This window comes from Rhincodon typus, chromosome 1, assembly GCF_021869965.1.
Source record: "Rhincodon typus isolate 14 chromosome 1, sRhiTyp1.1, whole genome shotgun sequence".
Lineage (NCBI taxonomy): Eukaryota > Metazoa > Chordata > Chondrichthyes > Orectolobiformes > Rhincodontidae > Rhincodon > Rhincodon typus.
Genome location: NC_063332.1, coordinates 80037630 through 80054846, shown reverse-complemented (window position 1 = coordinate 80054846; position 17217 = coordinate 80037630). Strand labels below are relative to the sequence as shown.

Sequence of the window (17217 nt, the reverse complement as noted above, 5' to 3'; positions counted from 1 at the left end):
AGGAGGATGCTGCTTGGCCTGCTGTGTTCATCCAGCTCTACACCTTGTTATCTCAGATTCTCCAGCATCTACAGTTCCTACTATCTCTGGTACATGAATAGGAAGGGTTTGAAGGGATATGGGCCAAATTGTGGCAAATGGGACTAGATAAATTGAGGATATTGGTCGGCATAGACGAGTTGGGTATGGAAGGGTCTGTTTCTGTGTTGTACAACTCTAAGAACTCTCTATGTGTTCTGTATATCACTGAACTTGAATCTGCTAGAGAGTATTTAATCTTCATCATTGCTTCTCAATATTCTGATTAATGTTATTGCCAGAATTTTTTAAAAATTCTATATCATTGCAATATGACTTGCAATCTGCTGTTCCTTAAAATCATATTCTTATAATTCAACAAGGCAGTTTTAGATTAAATGACATTTATGTTTGTTACGTTCTTTGCAGATTTCCCTTTACTTGCCAGTCTGTTTCAATTCGATAGTTTTACATTGCTTTAATTCTTTTATGGGATGTCAGCATTGTTAGCTGGGCCAGTGTTTACCATCGAGAAGGTGGTGGTGAGCTGCCTCTTTGTAGGAAGACACACAACTGGGAAGAGAATTTTGACCTAGTGATACTGAAGGAATGGCAATATATTTCCAAGTCGTGATGGTGAGTGGCTTGGACTTTGCAGATGATTCTGTTTCCATGTCCTTCAAGATGGTAGTGGTCAAGGGTTTGGAAGATGATAATGAAGGAGCCTTGGTGAATTTCTGCAGTGAGTATTGTAGATGGTACACACTGCTGCCACTGAGTGTGAATGGTGGAAGGAGTGAATGCTTGTGGATGTGCTGCTATCAAACAGGCTGCTTTGGTCTGGATGGTGCTGCCCATCTTGCATGTTGTCGGAGCTGCACTCATTCAGGCAAGACGGGAGTATTTCACCACACTCCTGACTTAAGCCTTATAGATGGGGAACAGCCAGGCGTTGGGCAGTCAAGAGATGAGTTATTCACTGTACGATTGCTAGCTTCTGACCTGCTGTTTTAGGCAAATGTAACTATATTTCTTGTCCGGTTCAGTTTCTGGTAAATGGTAACACCCCCTTAACCGCCAGGCTGTTGCTAGTGAGGGATTTGGGAACGGTAACATCTCCGATTATCACAGGAGAAATGGTTAGATTTGCTCTTATTGGAGATGGTCATTGCTGGCACTTATGTTCTACAAATGTTACTTGTTACTGGTCAGCCCAGACCTGGATATTGTATAGGTCTTACTACATATAGACATGGACAGTTTCAACAATGAGTGCAGTGTGCAAAGAATGCATTACTATAAGTCTGCACCAATTTCTTCAATAAAACTTTGAATTATAGTCGTGGCACCTCTGTAATAGTTGACTACTTTCAAGCACATTTAAATTTGTTTCTTTGTAATATTGCTTCTCTGTACTGATTCCTGGGCTTTCCAACTGTTTTGAATGGTCAGAATGGAGATACTGTAACCTTCTCCTACAGCTTTCTCACCTTCTGCAGCCAAGTTGGAGTTTTAGCTGTTTTACCCATGTAAAATGGATGTTTTCTTACCTCTCACAATCTAAATTGCCAAGCCCTGTTTTTTTACATAATTCTTTAAATAGAAATCTCTGATTGTGTGCTTTTTAAATCTGCTGATCCAGATGTGGCTTAATGACAGTCCCAGTCAATTTACTTCTTTAACTTGTCCTGACCTTTCCTTTTCTGCTAGATCGTTTTCCACTGAATTGTTAAAATATGCTCATGCTCTGCTTAAATAAATTCTGAAGTTTTCCAGATTCTGAGGCCCTGATTTAGATACTGATGAGCATTGCTGGCACTGGAATGGAGGTATAAATTCTAGATCCAGGTACCATTGTGTTTCCTTTGATGCAAGTAAACCTCACATCAGAATGGGAAAACCTGGCCTTGGTTTTAGTGGCACACTGGTAAATTCAGTGGTTAGGCGAATATCACATAAGATTCAACTGCCACAACTCTAGCAACTATCAGCACACAACCACTGCTTTAGAAATTATACATTTTTTAAAAAATTAAAACTTGCACAATTCTGTATCATTCTCTTAACAATTGATAAAGCAATTACCTGAATCACAACCTCTGAGGCAGACACTGTCTTTATTGAAGTCATTGGAGATGCAGCAGGAGGCTTGGCTGCCCTTTTTTTGGCTTTTTCGGCTTGTATATTTGTGAAGTAGTTAACAGCAGCAAATTCAATCAGAGCAGAGAACACAAATGCAAAGCAAACTGCAATGAACCAATCCATGGCTGTAGCATAGGAGACCTTTGGCAGAGAATGTCTAGCACTGATGCTTAGTGTTGTCATAGTTAGAACCGTTGTTATACCTTCAATTGAGAAAATATATTATTTTATTCAAAGAAGCTACAAGCTGGCACTACAGGCTCAAAAAACAGAAAGATTATGAAAAGCATTTTTGTAATATGTACATGCAAAGAAAACATTATTCTGTATCAACTATCTTTTTTTATTTGTACAGTGTAGGAATAAGAGATCTTGTTGACGAATTTTCCAACGGTGAACTTTAAAATTTGTCATGATGTTCAAGCCAAACTATGGCATAGAAAATAACCTGAAGCTTTAATATATTTCGGACATGCAGTATAACGACAATGTTTACAATAGCATAGACCAATGGCGTGTTCACCATTTTACAAGTGTAAACCAGACGTCAAAATATTCAAGAGCTAGCAGACTCTGCATACATTTGCAAACAGAAGTGCTACCCACCCACCTGATTCTGGTCACTATCCTGTCAGTATATGTGCAGCAGAGTGAAGCTCCTGTCCATCCTTCCTTAAGCCTAATTTGTGGGGTCAATTGCCAAGTCATGGACAAACATCAGGGTCGGCAAGTGATTAAAAACGCCAGTCACACCACCGGAAGCCAACACCCTCCAAAGATGAAATAGAGAACCTTTTAGAAAGCCATAGGATTGGCTAGTGTGTTGGTGGCAGTTGATAGCAGATCTACACCTGCTTTTGTCTCATAAGGTTGTATCACTTTTTGAAACTTCACCTAAGAGCTACACTCCCCAGCGCACACCGCATCCATTTGTACCAGGCAGTGAAGTGGAAGAGGCCTGATGGAATACCACCAGAGGGAAATAATTCTCTGTTATTTCCATTCCGTCACTAATCACCTTTATTTACAAATGCTAAACCTTTGGCAATAGCACTGCCTCTCACTGAGTCAGGCATTCAGGGGATCAAATATCCCTGACATTCACCTTTTTATGTCAGCCAGGCCTCCCTGATTAGATGAGGTTAACAGCCCCAGTCAGGGAACTCATTTACTATGCGGTCCAGCTGGCTGACTACAATCACTATACAGAGTTATCTGGGAGCTGAGAGGAGCAGAGATGAATGGTCCTGCTTCATCCAGACTGCATTCCTGCCAGATCACCTCAGGATGGGCCAGCACAATCAGCTGGTGGATACTCCTTTTAAGCTTGCAACCAACCAACACTATTGTAAAAATGGGCTGGCATTCTTGCTGCTGCTCATTTCTTCTAGGCCTGATGTAATTATCAATGCCCCTAACCCTCTATCTCCTTATACCACATGGTCCACACAGTATACACACCAAGTCATGTCAACTCATTCCCGCTATGCCACCCTATGTCCTTATACTCATACCCAACAGTTCCTCAAGCCCACCATTCAATCCTAAACTCCTCTACCCATCCCCATCATAACAATGTCAACAAATTCCACAGTACCTGCACAGTTAGTCTTTCAAAGACCCTGTGCCACGATATGCCCTTATGCAATACCCAATGTCCCAATATCATCCATTAAATCCTATGCTCCATTAATCATCACCATCATCCCACATAGACCCTATTCACCCATACTAGAATACACACAAATCTAGCCCTTTAAAACCCCCATGACACTCTATGCACATTACCACCACTCTGACCCTCATGAAAACTCCTGGTAACTCAGGATAATCACTACCTCACCCACAAACATTTGCCCTTTCCTCTCCATGCTATCTCATCTAGTTTTCACCATGGGCAAGACTTAGGACCAACACTGAATAAAGATAAAATTATTGCATCAATTGATGACATCAACATTTAAAAATACTTTCATTAATAAAAATCAATCTATTGAAATTGTTTGACCTAACCTATTATGAAAACAAGCATTTCACTGATTAAGGTAGTGCTATACTAAATCAAACATGTCATATAAGCGGTTACTATCTTATGAAAATAACACCACTTTAAAACCACTTGGAGCTGTTTATCAATGTACTCACTTGACAGGATCCCCATTGTGAAAATGATAGGTGGAGAAACCAGTCTTGCATCAGAAAATCCATATTATCTCATGTCAATGATTACACTGAAATAACTAGCTTTTAAAGAAAAACTCTACAATTACTATTAGTCAACACTTTGACATTATTAATAACTTTGTCAGTACTTTGGTAGCTTTGACAATTCTTTAACAACTTGAAAGTCCCAACGAGTTTATGCATTTTATGGACATCAAAATACAGACACTGGACAAAATGGGAAGATTTGTCCATCTTGTGGCCAGAAATCTGTCAGTAAAGGAATAATACAAGTGCACATCCTGTGCAAATTAGAACATACGCGTAAGGAAATCTTACACGTGTTCAGAATGTAAAAGGCTTTACTCAAAAGAGGGGCCTAGATGAAAAAAGGAAGTTGCAAGTTGAACTGTAAGTCACAATTTTCACATGCCACTGATTATTCTTAAGCCATCAATGCCAGTTAAAGAGAATGTTGGAGTACATGAAAAGCAAATCAAATCACAAAGTGATATTTAAAGTGAAGGCACACGTTTGGAAATGAAGAGGCACAGGGGAATCAAGATTTGAGGCTAGAGATTGGGCTCAAGTAAAATGACCAAATCACAATCACAATGTGCATCATCTGTGTTGGTCCAAATCAGATCAAGGGGTTGCTCATTACCAATATTTATCTAAGTTGACATTAAGATTCTTGATGGCAAGTAGGCCATAATATTGAGGATATAGTTCATTTTCTAATGTGTGAAATTGATCATCCACCTCATCAAGTTGATCACACACAAACACAACAAAAGCTCATTAGCAAATACAAATCAAAAAGACTTTTGTGTCCCAAAGACTATTTGTGTGCTTAGAGAAAACAGACATGTTGAACTTTAATAGATAACTTGAATGTATGTTTGTTATTTAGAATGACTTAATTGAAAATAAGGTCTATCATTGAAAAGGGAACATTATGTCGCGCTCAATGGTGTAATTATTCTGGTTTGCTCGGTTAGTATTGTTCACTGATCATTGTAACCTTGCTTGATTACTTAAGCCTATGGATGGGGCGAGGGTGTCAAATGAGTCCCAACATTGAATTCCAAGAAGGATCTGGGCTTTGAAATGCGAACATGCTTATGTTGAAGTTCCTGCAATTTCTGAGATATTTTAAAATACTGTAAATAAACTGTTTGGATTTAGAATTAGACTCATCTCTGTGTCTCTCTGAGGCCAAAAAGATACACAGCAACCCAGCAATGACAACATACCTAATCCTAATCCTCAAATATTCCTTATCATACGATAACATCCACATCATAATTTTAACCTATTGAACAATAAACAAATAACATTTTATCGTGAAGGAGTACCGTAACCACAGAACATGTTATTTGAATAAGACCAGTCAATCTAAGCCTAAATTTCAATAACATTCCATGAACAAGTATCACTCCCTTAAAGAATACAAATAAAAACAAATGAAGAAAAAAATGTAAAATGTAAAAAAAAAAGCTTGAATAATGTCTCTAGATTTCACTTCTCACTTTACTTTTAAACAAAATGGTTTATTCACAAGTAATGTTTCAAAACAGTTAACTCCTGATCTGAGGCTAATTTTCTAGTGCTGCATTAATTGCAATTTTTACTTCCACTTTTAAGTATCCAGTTCCAAACTTCAGATCAAATTTATTCCAGTCAAAATCATTTTATAGAGAAATTAAGCATTTCATGACAAAAATTAAACTTCTGCTAATTCACAATGTGATGATTTGCAATGCAATGAAAGGTACTGACCGATTTGAAGGTTTAGTGTTTATTCAAATTTTAATGTAAATAGCCTCTGGTAGTCAGGGACTAATTGACATGGGTTTTGCATGAGCTTTATTTAAATCGCTGATTTTAAATCAACTTCAGAAATATTGAAGTCATGCTAATTGACACAAGACTATTCCCAACTGTCCAGTCAACAGTGTTGAATATTAATTCCAAAAATCCTGTGAGTTGGGTTATGGCAGAGTTTAAAATTAAGATAAAAACTGAAAAGGAATCCCATTTGTGAACCCATTCACATGCGGATTTAATGGAGATAGAAAAAGGGAGGAGCAACAAAGCAGTTCATTGGAAGTAGGTTAGTCATTGAAACATTACAAGGGGCACATGCCTCCTTTTAACATGTAATTATTGTTAATTTTTCACCCCAGGTACTGAAGTGTCCCAAGCCTCAGGAAACCCGGCAGTTTAATGGAAGAGAATCCATTAAGCTAATGTCATTCCGGGAATGCTCTTAGACCTGAAAGAGCAGCAGTATTTCCTTTAGCCCCAACAACCCTCTAAGTGGCCCCTTCCCCATCACTGCAATGGTTCTGTTGCCCACTGGCAATTGCCAATAAAGCCACTGGGGACCAAATGCACCCACCAACCACTGACAACATAAGCAATGTGTCTTTAAAAATTATGGACTGCAATGAGAAAGAACTGTTTCTAAAAACAGACATGGACCAGGACGGCTACAGGGTTACCACAGCAAGAAATTGGACATTTGTTGTGCACTCTATATTTTGCGGCTAAGGGTTCCTGCAATATGCAGTCGACCAAGAGTCAAGGAGTTGTTTACAAGTGAAGCTGATTGGTTCACAGCTAACTGATCAGATTGGAACTGGCAACAATTTACAGAGGCACAGTCATGAGGACAGAAAGAAAGACACAGAAGGGTGTGCTGCCATTCTCCCCAGCAGAAGCCGCCGATTCTCCACAGGAAAGAAAGACCCAGTTTAAAACCGTAAGAATAGAAAGAAATAGGAGCAGAATTAAGACATCCGCCATTCGACCATGGATATGTTTCTCAACCCTATTCTCCTGCCTTTTCCCTGTAACTCTTGATCCCCTCACTAATCAAGAACTTATCTATCTCTGTCTTAGAGATACCCAATGACTTGGTTTCCACAGCCCTCTGTGCCAACGAGTTTCACAGATTAGCCACACTCTGGCTGATGAAATACCTCCCCATCTCTATTCTAAAGGGTTGTCCATTCACTCTAAGGCTATGCCCTTGGGACTTAACCTCTCCTACTATTATAAGCATATTCCCCATGTCCACTCTATCCAGATCCCCGGCTCACCACTGACATCCATTTCAAACCTACTGACTCCCACAATTATCTCGACCATCCCTCCTCTCACCCACCCTCCTGTAAAAATGCCATCCCATACGTATAATTCCTCCACCTCTGCCACATCTGCTCTCAGTATGAGGCTTTCTACTCTTGGACTTCCCAGATATCCTCCTACATTAGGGACCATAGTTTACCCTTCCCTGTTATTAAGCATGTCCTCAGCTGCATCTCCCCCATTTCCTGCACTTCTGCCCTCAAGCCCTCTCTCTCCAACAATAATAAGGATAGAATCCCCTTAGTCCTCATATACACCCCAGCAACCTCCAAATACAACACATCATCCTCTGACATATCTGCCACCTACAATCAGACCCCACCACCAGAAAGCTATTTCCCTCCCCACTCCTGTCTGCTTTCCACAGGGATCGTTCACTCTGTGAATCCCTTGTCAGCTCCACAGTCCCCACCAACCCCTCCACCACACCCGCCCTTTCCCTGCAACCGCAGGAGGTGCTACACCTGCCCTTACATCTCCCCTCTCACCTCCATCCAAGGCCCCAAACAATCCTTCCAAATCCAGCAGTGATTCACCTGCACTTCATCTAAACTCAAGTACTGTATCCGTTGCTCCTGATGTGGTCTCCTTTATATCGGTGAGACCAAATGCAGTCTCGGGGACCAGTTCGCAAAGCACCTGCGCTCTGCATGCACCAACTAACCCGACCTTCCGGCTGCCATCCACTTTAACTCCCCCTCCCACTCCCATGGTGACATGTCTGTCCTCGGCCTCCTCCACTGTCAGAGTGAGGCCAAACATAAACTGGAGGAACAACACCTCATATATCACCTTGGGAGCTTACAGCCCAATAGCCTAAATATTGACATCACCAGTTTCAAAATCTCTCTACTCTCAACCTGTCCGTATCCCAACTCACCTATCCGCTCCACCCTTCCCACTGACCAACCTCAATAACCCCTTACCCGCACCCACCTATCTGCCATCCCACCTACCCTTTGCCTAGCCCCACATTCCTCCCCCTATTTATTTCTGGGCTCCCCTCTCCCTCCCCAGTCCTAACGAAGGGTTTCAGCCCGAAACGTTGACTGCCCTGCTCTGTGGATGCTGTCTGACCTGCTGTGCTTTTCCAGCTCCACACTTATGACTCTAGTTTCCAGCATCCGCAGTCCTTACTGTCTCTCAATATTCTGTAAGTTTCAATGAGATTCCCCTCTCACCCTTCTGAACTCCACTGATTACAGATGCAGAGCCCTCAACCATTCCTCATTTGACAAGCCCTTCATCCCTACGATCACTCTTGTAAACCTCCTCTGGACCCTTTCCAAGGCCAGTATATTCTTCCTTAGATATGGGGCCCAAAATGGCTCAAAAAATTCCATAATGCAGTCTGACCAGAGCCTAATGCAGCCTCAGCAATACATTTCTGCTTTTATATTCTAGCCCTCTTGAAATGAATGCTAACATTATACTTGCTTTCCTAACAGCCAACTGAACCTACATGTTAACTTTAAGAGAATCCTAAACTAGGACTCCTAAGTCTGTTTGTGCTTCAAACTTCCAAAGCCATTCCCCATTTAGAAAATAATTTATACCTGTATTCTTCCTACCAAAGAGTATAACCTCACACTTTCCCACATTGTATTCTATTTGTCACTTCTTTGCGCACTCTCCATGCCTGCCCAGTCCTTTTGCAGCCTCCCTACCTCTTCAACATTACTTGTCGCTCCATCTATCATTGTGTCATCTGCAAACTTAGCAACAATGCCCTCAGTTCCTTTGTCCAGATTATTATTGTATAAAGTGCATTGCTGTTATCCTAACAATGACCACTGCATAACTCCACTAGTCACCAGCTAGTATCCTGAAAAAGACCCCTCTATCCCCATTCTCTGCCTTCTGCCAGTCAGCCAAGCCTCTATCCATTCCAGTGCCTTGCTCCTAACATCATCAGCTCTTATCTTATTTAGCAGCTTCCTATGAAACACCTTGTCAAAGGCATCTGGAAATCCAGATATATTATGTCCATTGGCTCTCTTTTGTCCAACTTACTCATTACCTCCTCAAAAATTCTAACAAATTTGTCAGGCATGAACTCTCCTTGATGAAGCCATGGTGACTCAGCCCTACTTTACCATGTACTTCCAAGTACTCCAAAATCTCATCCTTAGTAAGGGACTCTAAAATCTTACAAACAATTGCGGTCAGGCTAACTGCCCTATAGTTCCTGTCTTTGGCCTCCCTCCCTCCTTCAACCAAGGTATTACATTAGCCATTTTCCAGTCCTCTGGACCCTTCCTGACTCCAGTGCTTCCTGAAAGATCACCACCAGTGTCTCCACAATCTCCTCAATTATCTCCTTCAGAACTCTGGGGCATAGTGAAACAGATCCAGGTGATTTAACCACTTTTAGACCTTTCAGCTTCCCAGTACCGTCTCCCTAATGATGGCCACTACATTCACATCTGCTCTCAGCCTCTTTTAAAGTTCTGGTATACTGCTTGTGTCTTCCACTGTGAAGACTGATACCTATTCGGTTCCTTTGCCATACCTTTGTTTCCCATTGCTAAGTCTCCAGCCTCATTTTCCAATGGTCCAATATCCATTCTTACCTCTCTCTTATCTTTTGTATGTCAAAAAGGACTCTTGCAATCTTTGTTTATATTATTAGACATGTTACCCTCATATTTTATTTTTCCCTCCTTATTGCTTTTTTAGTTGTCCTCTGCTGGTTTTTAAAGGTTTCCAAATCCTTTAGCTTCCCACTAATCTTCACCACATTGTTTGCTTTTTATTTTGCTTTCATTCCGTCTCTGACTTCCTTTGTCAGCCATGGTTGTCTCATGCTCCCCTTAAGTATGTTTATTCTTCCTTGGGATGAATTTCTGCTGTGCGTCCTGAATTACTCCCAGAAACCCCTGCCATTGCAACTCCACCATCTTTCCTGCTAATGTCCCCTTCCAATCGACTCTGGCCTGTTCCTCACTTGTGTCTTTGTTGTTACCTTTACTCAATTGTAATACTGTTACATCTGACTCCAGCTTCTTCCACTCAAACTGCAGAGTGAATTCTATCATATTATGGTCACTGTCCCCTCGGGGTACCTTCACCTTTAGCTCCTTAATCAAGTCTGCCTCATTATATATCACTAAATCCAGAATTGCAGTTCCCTAGTGGGCTCTACCACAAGCCGCTCCAAAAGAAATCTTGTAGACATTGTACAAACACCTATTCTTAGGATCCACTTCCATCTGATTTTCCCAGTACACCTGAATATTGAAGTTTATCATGACGATTGTAATAGTGCCTTTCTTATATGACTTTTCTATCTCCTGGTTTATTTTCTTCCCTATAATCTGTCTACAGCTAGAAGGCCTATATTTAACTTTCATCTGGGTCCTAAACTTGAAGAAAATCAGTTACTTTTTCTGCAGCAGTTGAACACAGAACATAGAATAATACAGCAGAAAAACGGACTCTTTGGCCCACGATGTTGTGCTGAACAAGACGCCAAATTGAACTGATCCCTTCTTGGTCCATATCCCTCCATTTCTTGCATATTCATGTGCCTATCTAAAAGTCTCTTAAACACCCCCAGCGTATCTGCCTCCACCACCACCGCTAGCAGCACGTTTCAGACTCCTACTGCTCTTTCTGCAAAAAACTTGCCCCTCACATCTCCTTCGAACTTTCATGCTCCCACCTTAAATGCATCCCCCCAGGTTTTAGACATTTCAACCCTGGAAAAATGATTCTGACCGACAACCCTATCTATGCATCTAATAATTTTATAGACTTCTATTCAGTCTCCCCTCAGCCTCTGCCACTCCAGAGAAAACAACGTCAGTTTTTAAAGCCTCTTCTTATAGCTCATACCCTGTAATCCATGCAGTATCCTGGTAAAACATAAACACAGATATAAATATTTGTGAACAACAGCAAGTTTAAAATTCTCAGTACATGCAACAAAAAGTCAGATGCCACATTTACCATCTTTGCTTACTATCCTCTTTCAATTATCTCCATCCCTCAAGAAAATACCAGAGGTTGGAAGTATTTTCATTTTCAAAATTTAGCTCAATGATTTTTTTAAAATGTTGCTCTAGTTTTGAGCTACCTTGGAAAGCCCAACAAATTCATAGGGTGAAATAGGAATGGTTTAAGAGAGATATCAATCAAATCCTGGCAAATGGGACTAGATTCATTTAGGATATCTGGTCGGCATGATCAAGTTGGACTGAAGGGTCTGTTTCCATGCTGTACAACTCTATGACTCTAATAAAAACCTCTTCTGCACCCTCTAAAAAGCCTCCACATCCTTCCTGTAATGTGGTGACCAGAATTGAATGCAATACTCTAAGTGTGGCCGAACCATAATCTAATAAAACTGCATCATGACATCCTGACTCTAATACTCAATTCCCTGACCAACAAAGGCAAGCATTCCATGTGCCTTCTTTACTACCTGCTATACTTGTGTGGCCACTTTCAGGGAGCTATGGACTTGAACACCAAGATTCCCCTGAACTTCAATGCTGTTCAGGGTCCTGCAATTAACTGTATATTTTTCCATAATATTTGATCTCCCAAAGTGCAGCACCTCACACTTAATCAGATTAAACTCCATTTCTCCACCCTTATCTGCAACTGATCTATATCCCGTTGTATCCTTTGACAACTTTCTACACTATCCACAACTTTACCGATCTTTATATCATCTGCACACTTACTAACCCACCCATCTACATTTTCATTCAAGTCATTTATGTACATCACAAACAGCAGAGGTCCCAGTAGAGATCTCTGCGGAACTCCACCTGAGAAACACCCTTCCACCACTACCCTTTGTCTTCTATGTTCAAGCCAATTCTCAATCCATGCAGCCAGGTCACTGTGAATCCCATGTATCTTAATCTTCTGGATGAGCCTACCATGAGAGACCTTTTCAAAAGCCTTATTAAAATCCATGTGAACAATATTCACTGCTCTACCCTCATTGATCATCTTCGATGTGAGCTATGAATTTGAATTGATAAATTAGAGACATTTTCCAAGTGAATCATTTGTTCTGTCCTTCTTACAAGTCAGCAGACACTTCCAAAAGCTGGCTAACCAAAGGCAGATCATCTCAACATCGAAATCGGAAGCAAAGACCACTGGAATGTGTGTGTGATTTGTATCTATTTACTTGTTGTTAGAGTCTAATTGCTTGTAATTAATAATAATTCCTGTTCACTACAGGCACATGGTCTGTGTCTTCTATCAACCTTGATCTGAAAGGCAGGTAAACTAGGGTACTGCGCATACTTCAGAAAAAAGCTAATATTTTTCACACCTCCAGGAATAGTAAGGCACAATTAACGGCATGCCACCCAGTGAGTCATAACAACTAATACACATACACTGTTCAATCATGCCTTCTGACAATCACTTCCTGCACTCCTGCTGACAGGACTATAATCAAAATTCTCAATCATCCAGAATCACCATATCACAATCTGTGCCATATGCTCCCCACCCCCTAACATGGTCATGCTCATTTTTTGAGTTATCTGTCCTCACAGGCTTCAGCCCTGTGAATCAGGCTTTCCACACAAAAAGCTTCCAGTCTATCAGGCTGCCTATGGATGCAAACTCCAGTTAAAGGTGTTCTGTAGTTACATTTTGCAAGATATCTAAGAAACACACTCTTCCAGGTTTCCCAAACCCACAACAGCCTTCCTACCCAACAGCAAAGATTGCACCTTCAGGTTAAAATCCAAGCTGTAGTTCCACTCACTGTGTTGCTTTCTAAAAACTGAAAGCTGACCATAAGTGAAGAATCAACAGGAGTTTAGTACAATATAAAAAAGGAGGGAACATGAATCACAAGCTCTTTCAATACAGATTTTGAGTTCTCAAGGAACTACAAGTCATTGAGCTGCAGCTTACAGACACCTGTATGAATTTGGGGCATGAAAGAAAAAAAATAAAGACCACATTAATTAGAAAAATTGCTCAGATGCATCTCAAAAATAATACCTTGTGTTGAAGAAATAAAAGGTCAAAGAAGGCATGCTCAGAGATCAGCTGACACCCGAGCAGCATTGGATACAACTACAATTTCATCAATCCTAGCGAGCTTTGGTGCACTCACCTCTGAATGGCTAAGGTCAATTTCTTCCCTGCACTACAACAATGGCTACACTTTATCATTTGTGAGGCATATTAAGATGACCCAAGGACTTGAAAGCTACAATGTAAATGTAGTGTTCTTTTGTTTTTCTTCACTGGCTTTGAGGTCACAGTGAGCCAGTTGAGTTGTACCATTTTAACATAAGGGATGACAGATGACTGGAACAGTCAAGGTTACAACATGCTTCTGTTTCTAGTGCCATTCTAATATTCACCAATGTGCCAGCCACACAGGTAGCAGACAGGTAAATTATCTATCTACCATCATGATGTTGGTTCATTCACATTGTCCTTTCACATGCATGTCACAATGAAACTTGCATCTAGGTTTGTGAGATAATAGAAAACATATAAAAGGTACTGGAGAAGGTCTCAGTAATGTGATGAAATACTTCCTTAAGTATTTACTTTTACTTTTACTTCTTCAACACAAGGTATTATATTTGAAATGCATCTGAGCCATTTCTCTACGTAATGTGGTCTTTATTTATTTTTTTCTTTCATGCCCCAAATTCATACTGGTTTTCCTTTTGTGTTCTCCCTCTGTTGCAACCTACCTTCTCATTAATCTTGTGCCATTTGCTGTAACTTATCTTCTTCCCTAGTCTGTTACTGACAACAATGGCTTCCCCAACGGACATCCCCTTATCTGATGTGCTTGAAAGAAGAACATGCAAGGAGATCAGGCACGAGAGATGATTTGTGCCCATCTTGAATCCGAGAACAAAGATAGACACAATTTGAGAGATAGTAGGAACTGCCAATGCTGGAGAATCTGAGATAACAAGGTGTAGAGCTGGATGAACACAGCAGGCCAAGCAGCATCAGAGGAGCAGGAAGGCTGACGTTTCGGGCCAAGAGCCTTCTTCAGAAAATGACACAGACACAGTTTGCACTGGCAGAGCGGTGAGCTTAGAGTGTTTGCAGAACTGAATGGCCCATTAATAGTTGGGAATTTCAGGCGGGTGGAAATTCAGAGCCGAAAGGAGAGCGGTACTTTCACTTTCTTTCTTTTATCTTATGGTGTGTTTTCTTTCAATCACTAAGATAGAAAGCTGTAATTTTCTGTTTTTTTCCCCAAATTATTTACTTAAAGTAGATAACCAGTTAATTGATTAAACTAAAATATTGGAAGCAGATTAAAAATAATAAATGGACTGATTAAATCAACAAATAAATAAATATTGTCACTAATAGTCCCCATTAACAACTATTCACCCTCTCAGCTTGATCGTTATCAACTCCTTTTTCTGTTCAACTGCTCTTCTCTCTCTTTGGGCTCTATCCTATTGTTTACTCCCAATTCCCCTCCCTTTTTTCTGCATCAGTTCTGAGGAAGGGTCACCGGACCTGAAACGTTAACTCTGTTTTTTCCTTCACAGATGCTGCCAGAACTGCTGAGCTCTTCCAGCAACTTTGTTTTTGTTCCTGATTCACAGCATCCGCAGTTCTTTCAGTTTTTAATAAATGAATAAGGCTGGTTAAACATGGGAGGGAAAGCAATGTGCCATTACTGCAGCATGTAGGAGCTTGTGTGGAGTGTTAACGTCCCTGACTACCTTCCCTCTGATAAATAACTACAATCTCAGAATTGCTGAGTTGAAGTCTAAGCTGCAGACATAGTTGGAGCACCATCGAGGGGGAGAGCTACTTAGCCATTTTGTTTCAGCAGATAGTTGCACCAGTTAGGCTAGGCAGAACTTTCAAGGTGTTCAGCGGTTGGGTGGGTGTGGCTGTGAGTCAGGCGGGTGGATCCAGCAGGAATGATAGAGAAGCTTTAACCCCTGACTTTGTCCCAACAGGTACAAGTACACACTGGGAGAGGCAACGGTCAAGTGGTATTAACGCTGGACTGTTAATCCAAAGACCTGGATAACATTCCAGGGACCCGGGTTCAAATCCCGCTGTGGCAGATGTTGGAATTTGAATTCAATAAAAAAATCTGAAATTAAGAGTCTAATGATAACCATGAATCCATTGCCGATTGTCAGAAAAACCTGTCTGGTTCACTAATGTCCTTTAGGGAAGGAAACTGCCATCCTCAACTGGTCTGGCCTACATGTGACTCCAGACCCACAGCAATGGGGTTGACTCTTAACTGCGGGATGGGCAATAAATGCTGCCTGGTCAGCGATGTTCTCATCCTGTGAATGAATTAAAAAAAACACTCCTGTGTCGATCAGAACAACTGCAGGATAGATAAACAAACTAACGAAGCAGCATGGTACAGGAGATCTTACAAGTGGGGAAAGTGGACAGATTTGTGGAATTGTCAGGGTTAGTACAATTGGGGGTGGGGGTGTGGGTCTCGTGCACAAGCAGTTTCAGGAACAGCTTCTTTCCAGCCATTATCAGGTTGCTTAACGGACTCTAGCCTCAAATAATGTAACCTGTATGTCTCTAAGTCTTTTTGATCTGGACATCCTTTGTTTGCTGTGATCTGCCTGTATCGCTCGTAAACAAAGCTTTTCACTGTATTTCAGTACAATAAAATCAATAAAATTAAATAAAATTATACGCCATAGCCTTGACCAGAGTTCTGAAGGTTATGTTGCCTGCCCGATGTCAAGGTTAAAGACGTCTACTCACAGCTGGATGATGGTTGATTCTTTGTCCACATAGAAACCGATGGCATAGTTACAATGAGGTGTTAGGATCCTTATTAGAAAGCAGTACCTCAAAATTAGAAACTGCTGGATTATTACCCGAGTCAGACTCTAACAATGCACGGATAAACATAGTGCTGGAGGAGTGATGTGGGAAGGGCTTTGATTCATGGGCTATTGGTATTAGTGCAGGGAAAAGATGAAGCTGTTTCTTTTGGATGGGCTCCACTGAAACAAGACACAACCAAATGTCAAATAAAATTACTAGGGTCGTAGACTGAACTTTAAACTAATGAAGGTGGAGTGGGAGGATTCAGGGAAGAAATAATTCAAAGACATGAAGGGAAATGTCAGACTTTAGAGCAGAGCAGCGTTTTGAGTCAACTAAGCAAACTGGGTTAGGAAGGCACAGTGAGAGGAGCAAGACAATAAGGCAATAGAAACTAAGATGACATCAAGGAAAATTAGAAAAATATCACAGTTAAAAAAAGAACTAAATGTTTGTAGCATTTACGATACATTATGTTAATTAATAGAATATATAAAATTTATTCGCTTTGATCTAATATCCATCGTGGAGGAGTTGTCATAAAGTAACCAAAATTCAGAACTAAATATGCCAGGATACTCTACTATGGACGAGAGAGGTAAAATAGAAACGGAGGATAGTTGATGATGATGGGTTGAAATAAAGGCAGCCAAAAGAAAGGATCTTAGCTCAGAAAATCAGGAAGCAGCAATAACTTGAATGGTGATAAGAGGAGGCAAACATTTGTGGGAATTGTTCATAAGTCCCTATAACAGTAATTGAAGTGTCGGACAGATTACAATTTGGGAAATTTGAGGCACTTGTGATGAGGGGAACAAAGCAATAATGGGATCTTCAATCTTAATAGATTGAAGATAATAATAAATAATAAATCATAGCAATAGTATGGAAGATAAGTTCATAAGATAAATCAGAAACCAACTTGCAAACATGGAATTTTGGATCTGA

At 40.6% G+C, this 17217-nt stretch overlaps 1 protein-coding gene across 1 annotated transcript in view; it reads right to left on the bottom strand.

Annotated features, from left to right (window-relative positions):
• Positions 1 to 17217, bottom strand: part of gabra4 (gamma-aminobutyric acid type A receptor subunit alpha4) — a 56862-nt gene that overhangs the window by 8115 nt on the left and 31530 nt on the right. The window contains exon 9 of the mRNA XM_048598070.1: positions 2104 to 2363. Coding sequence (XP_048454027.1) covers positions 2104 to 2363 — 260 coding nt within the window. The remainder of the gene's footprint in view (positions 1 to 2103; positions 2364 to 17217) is intronic.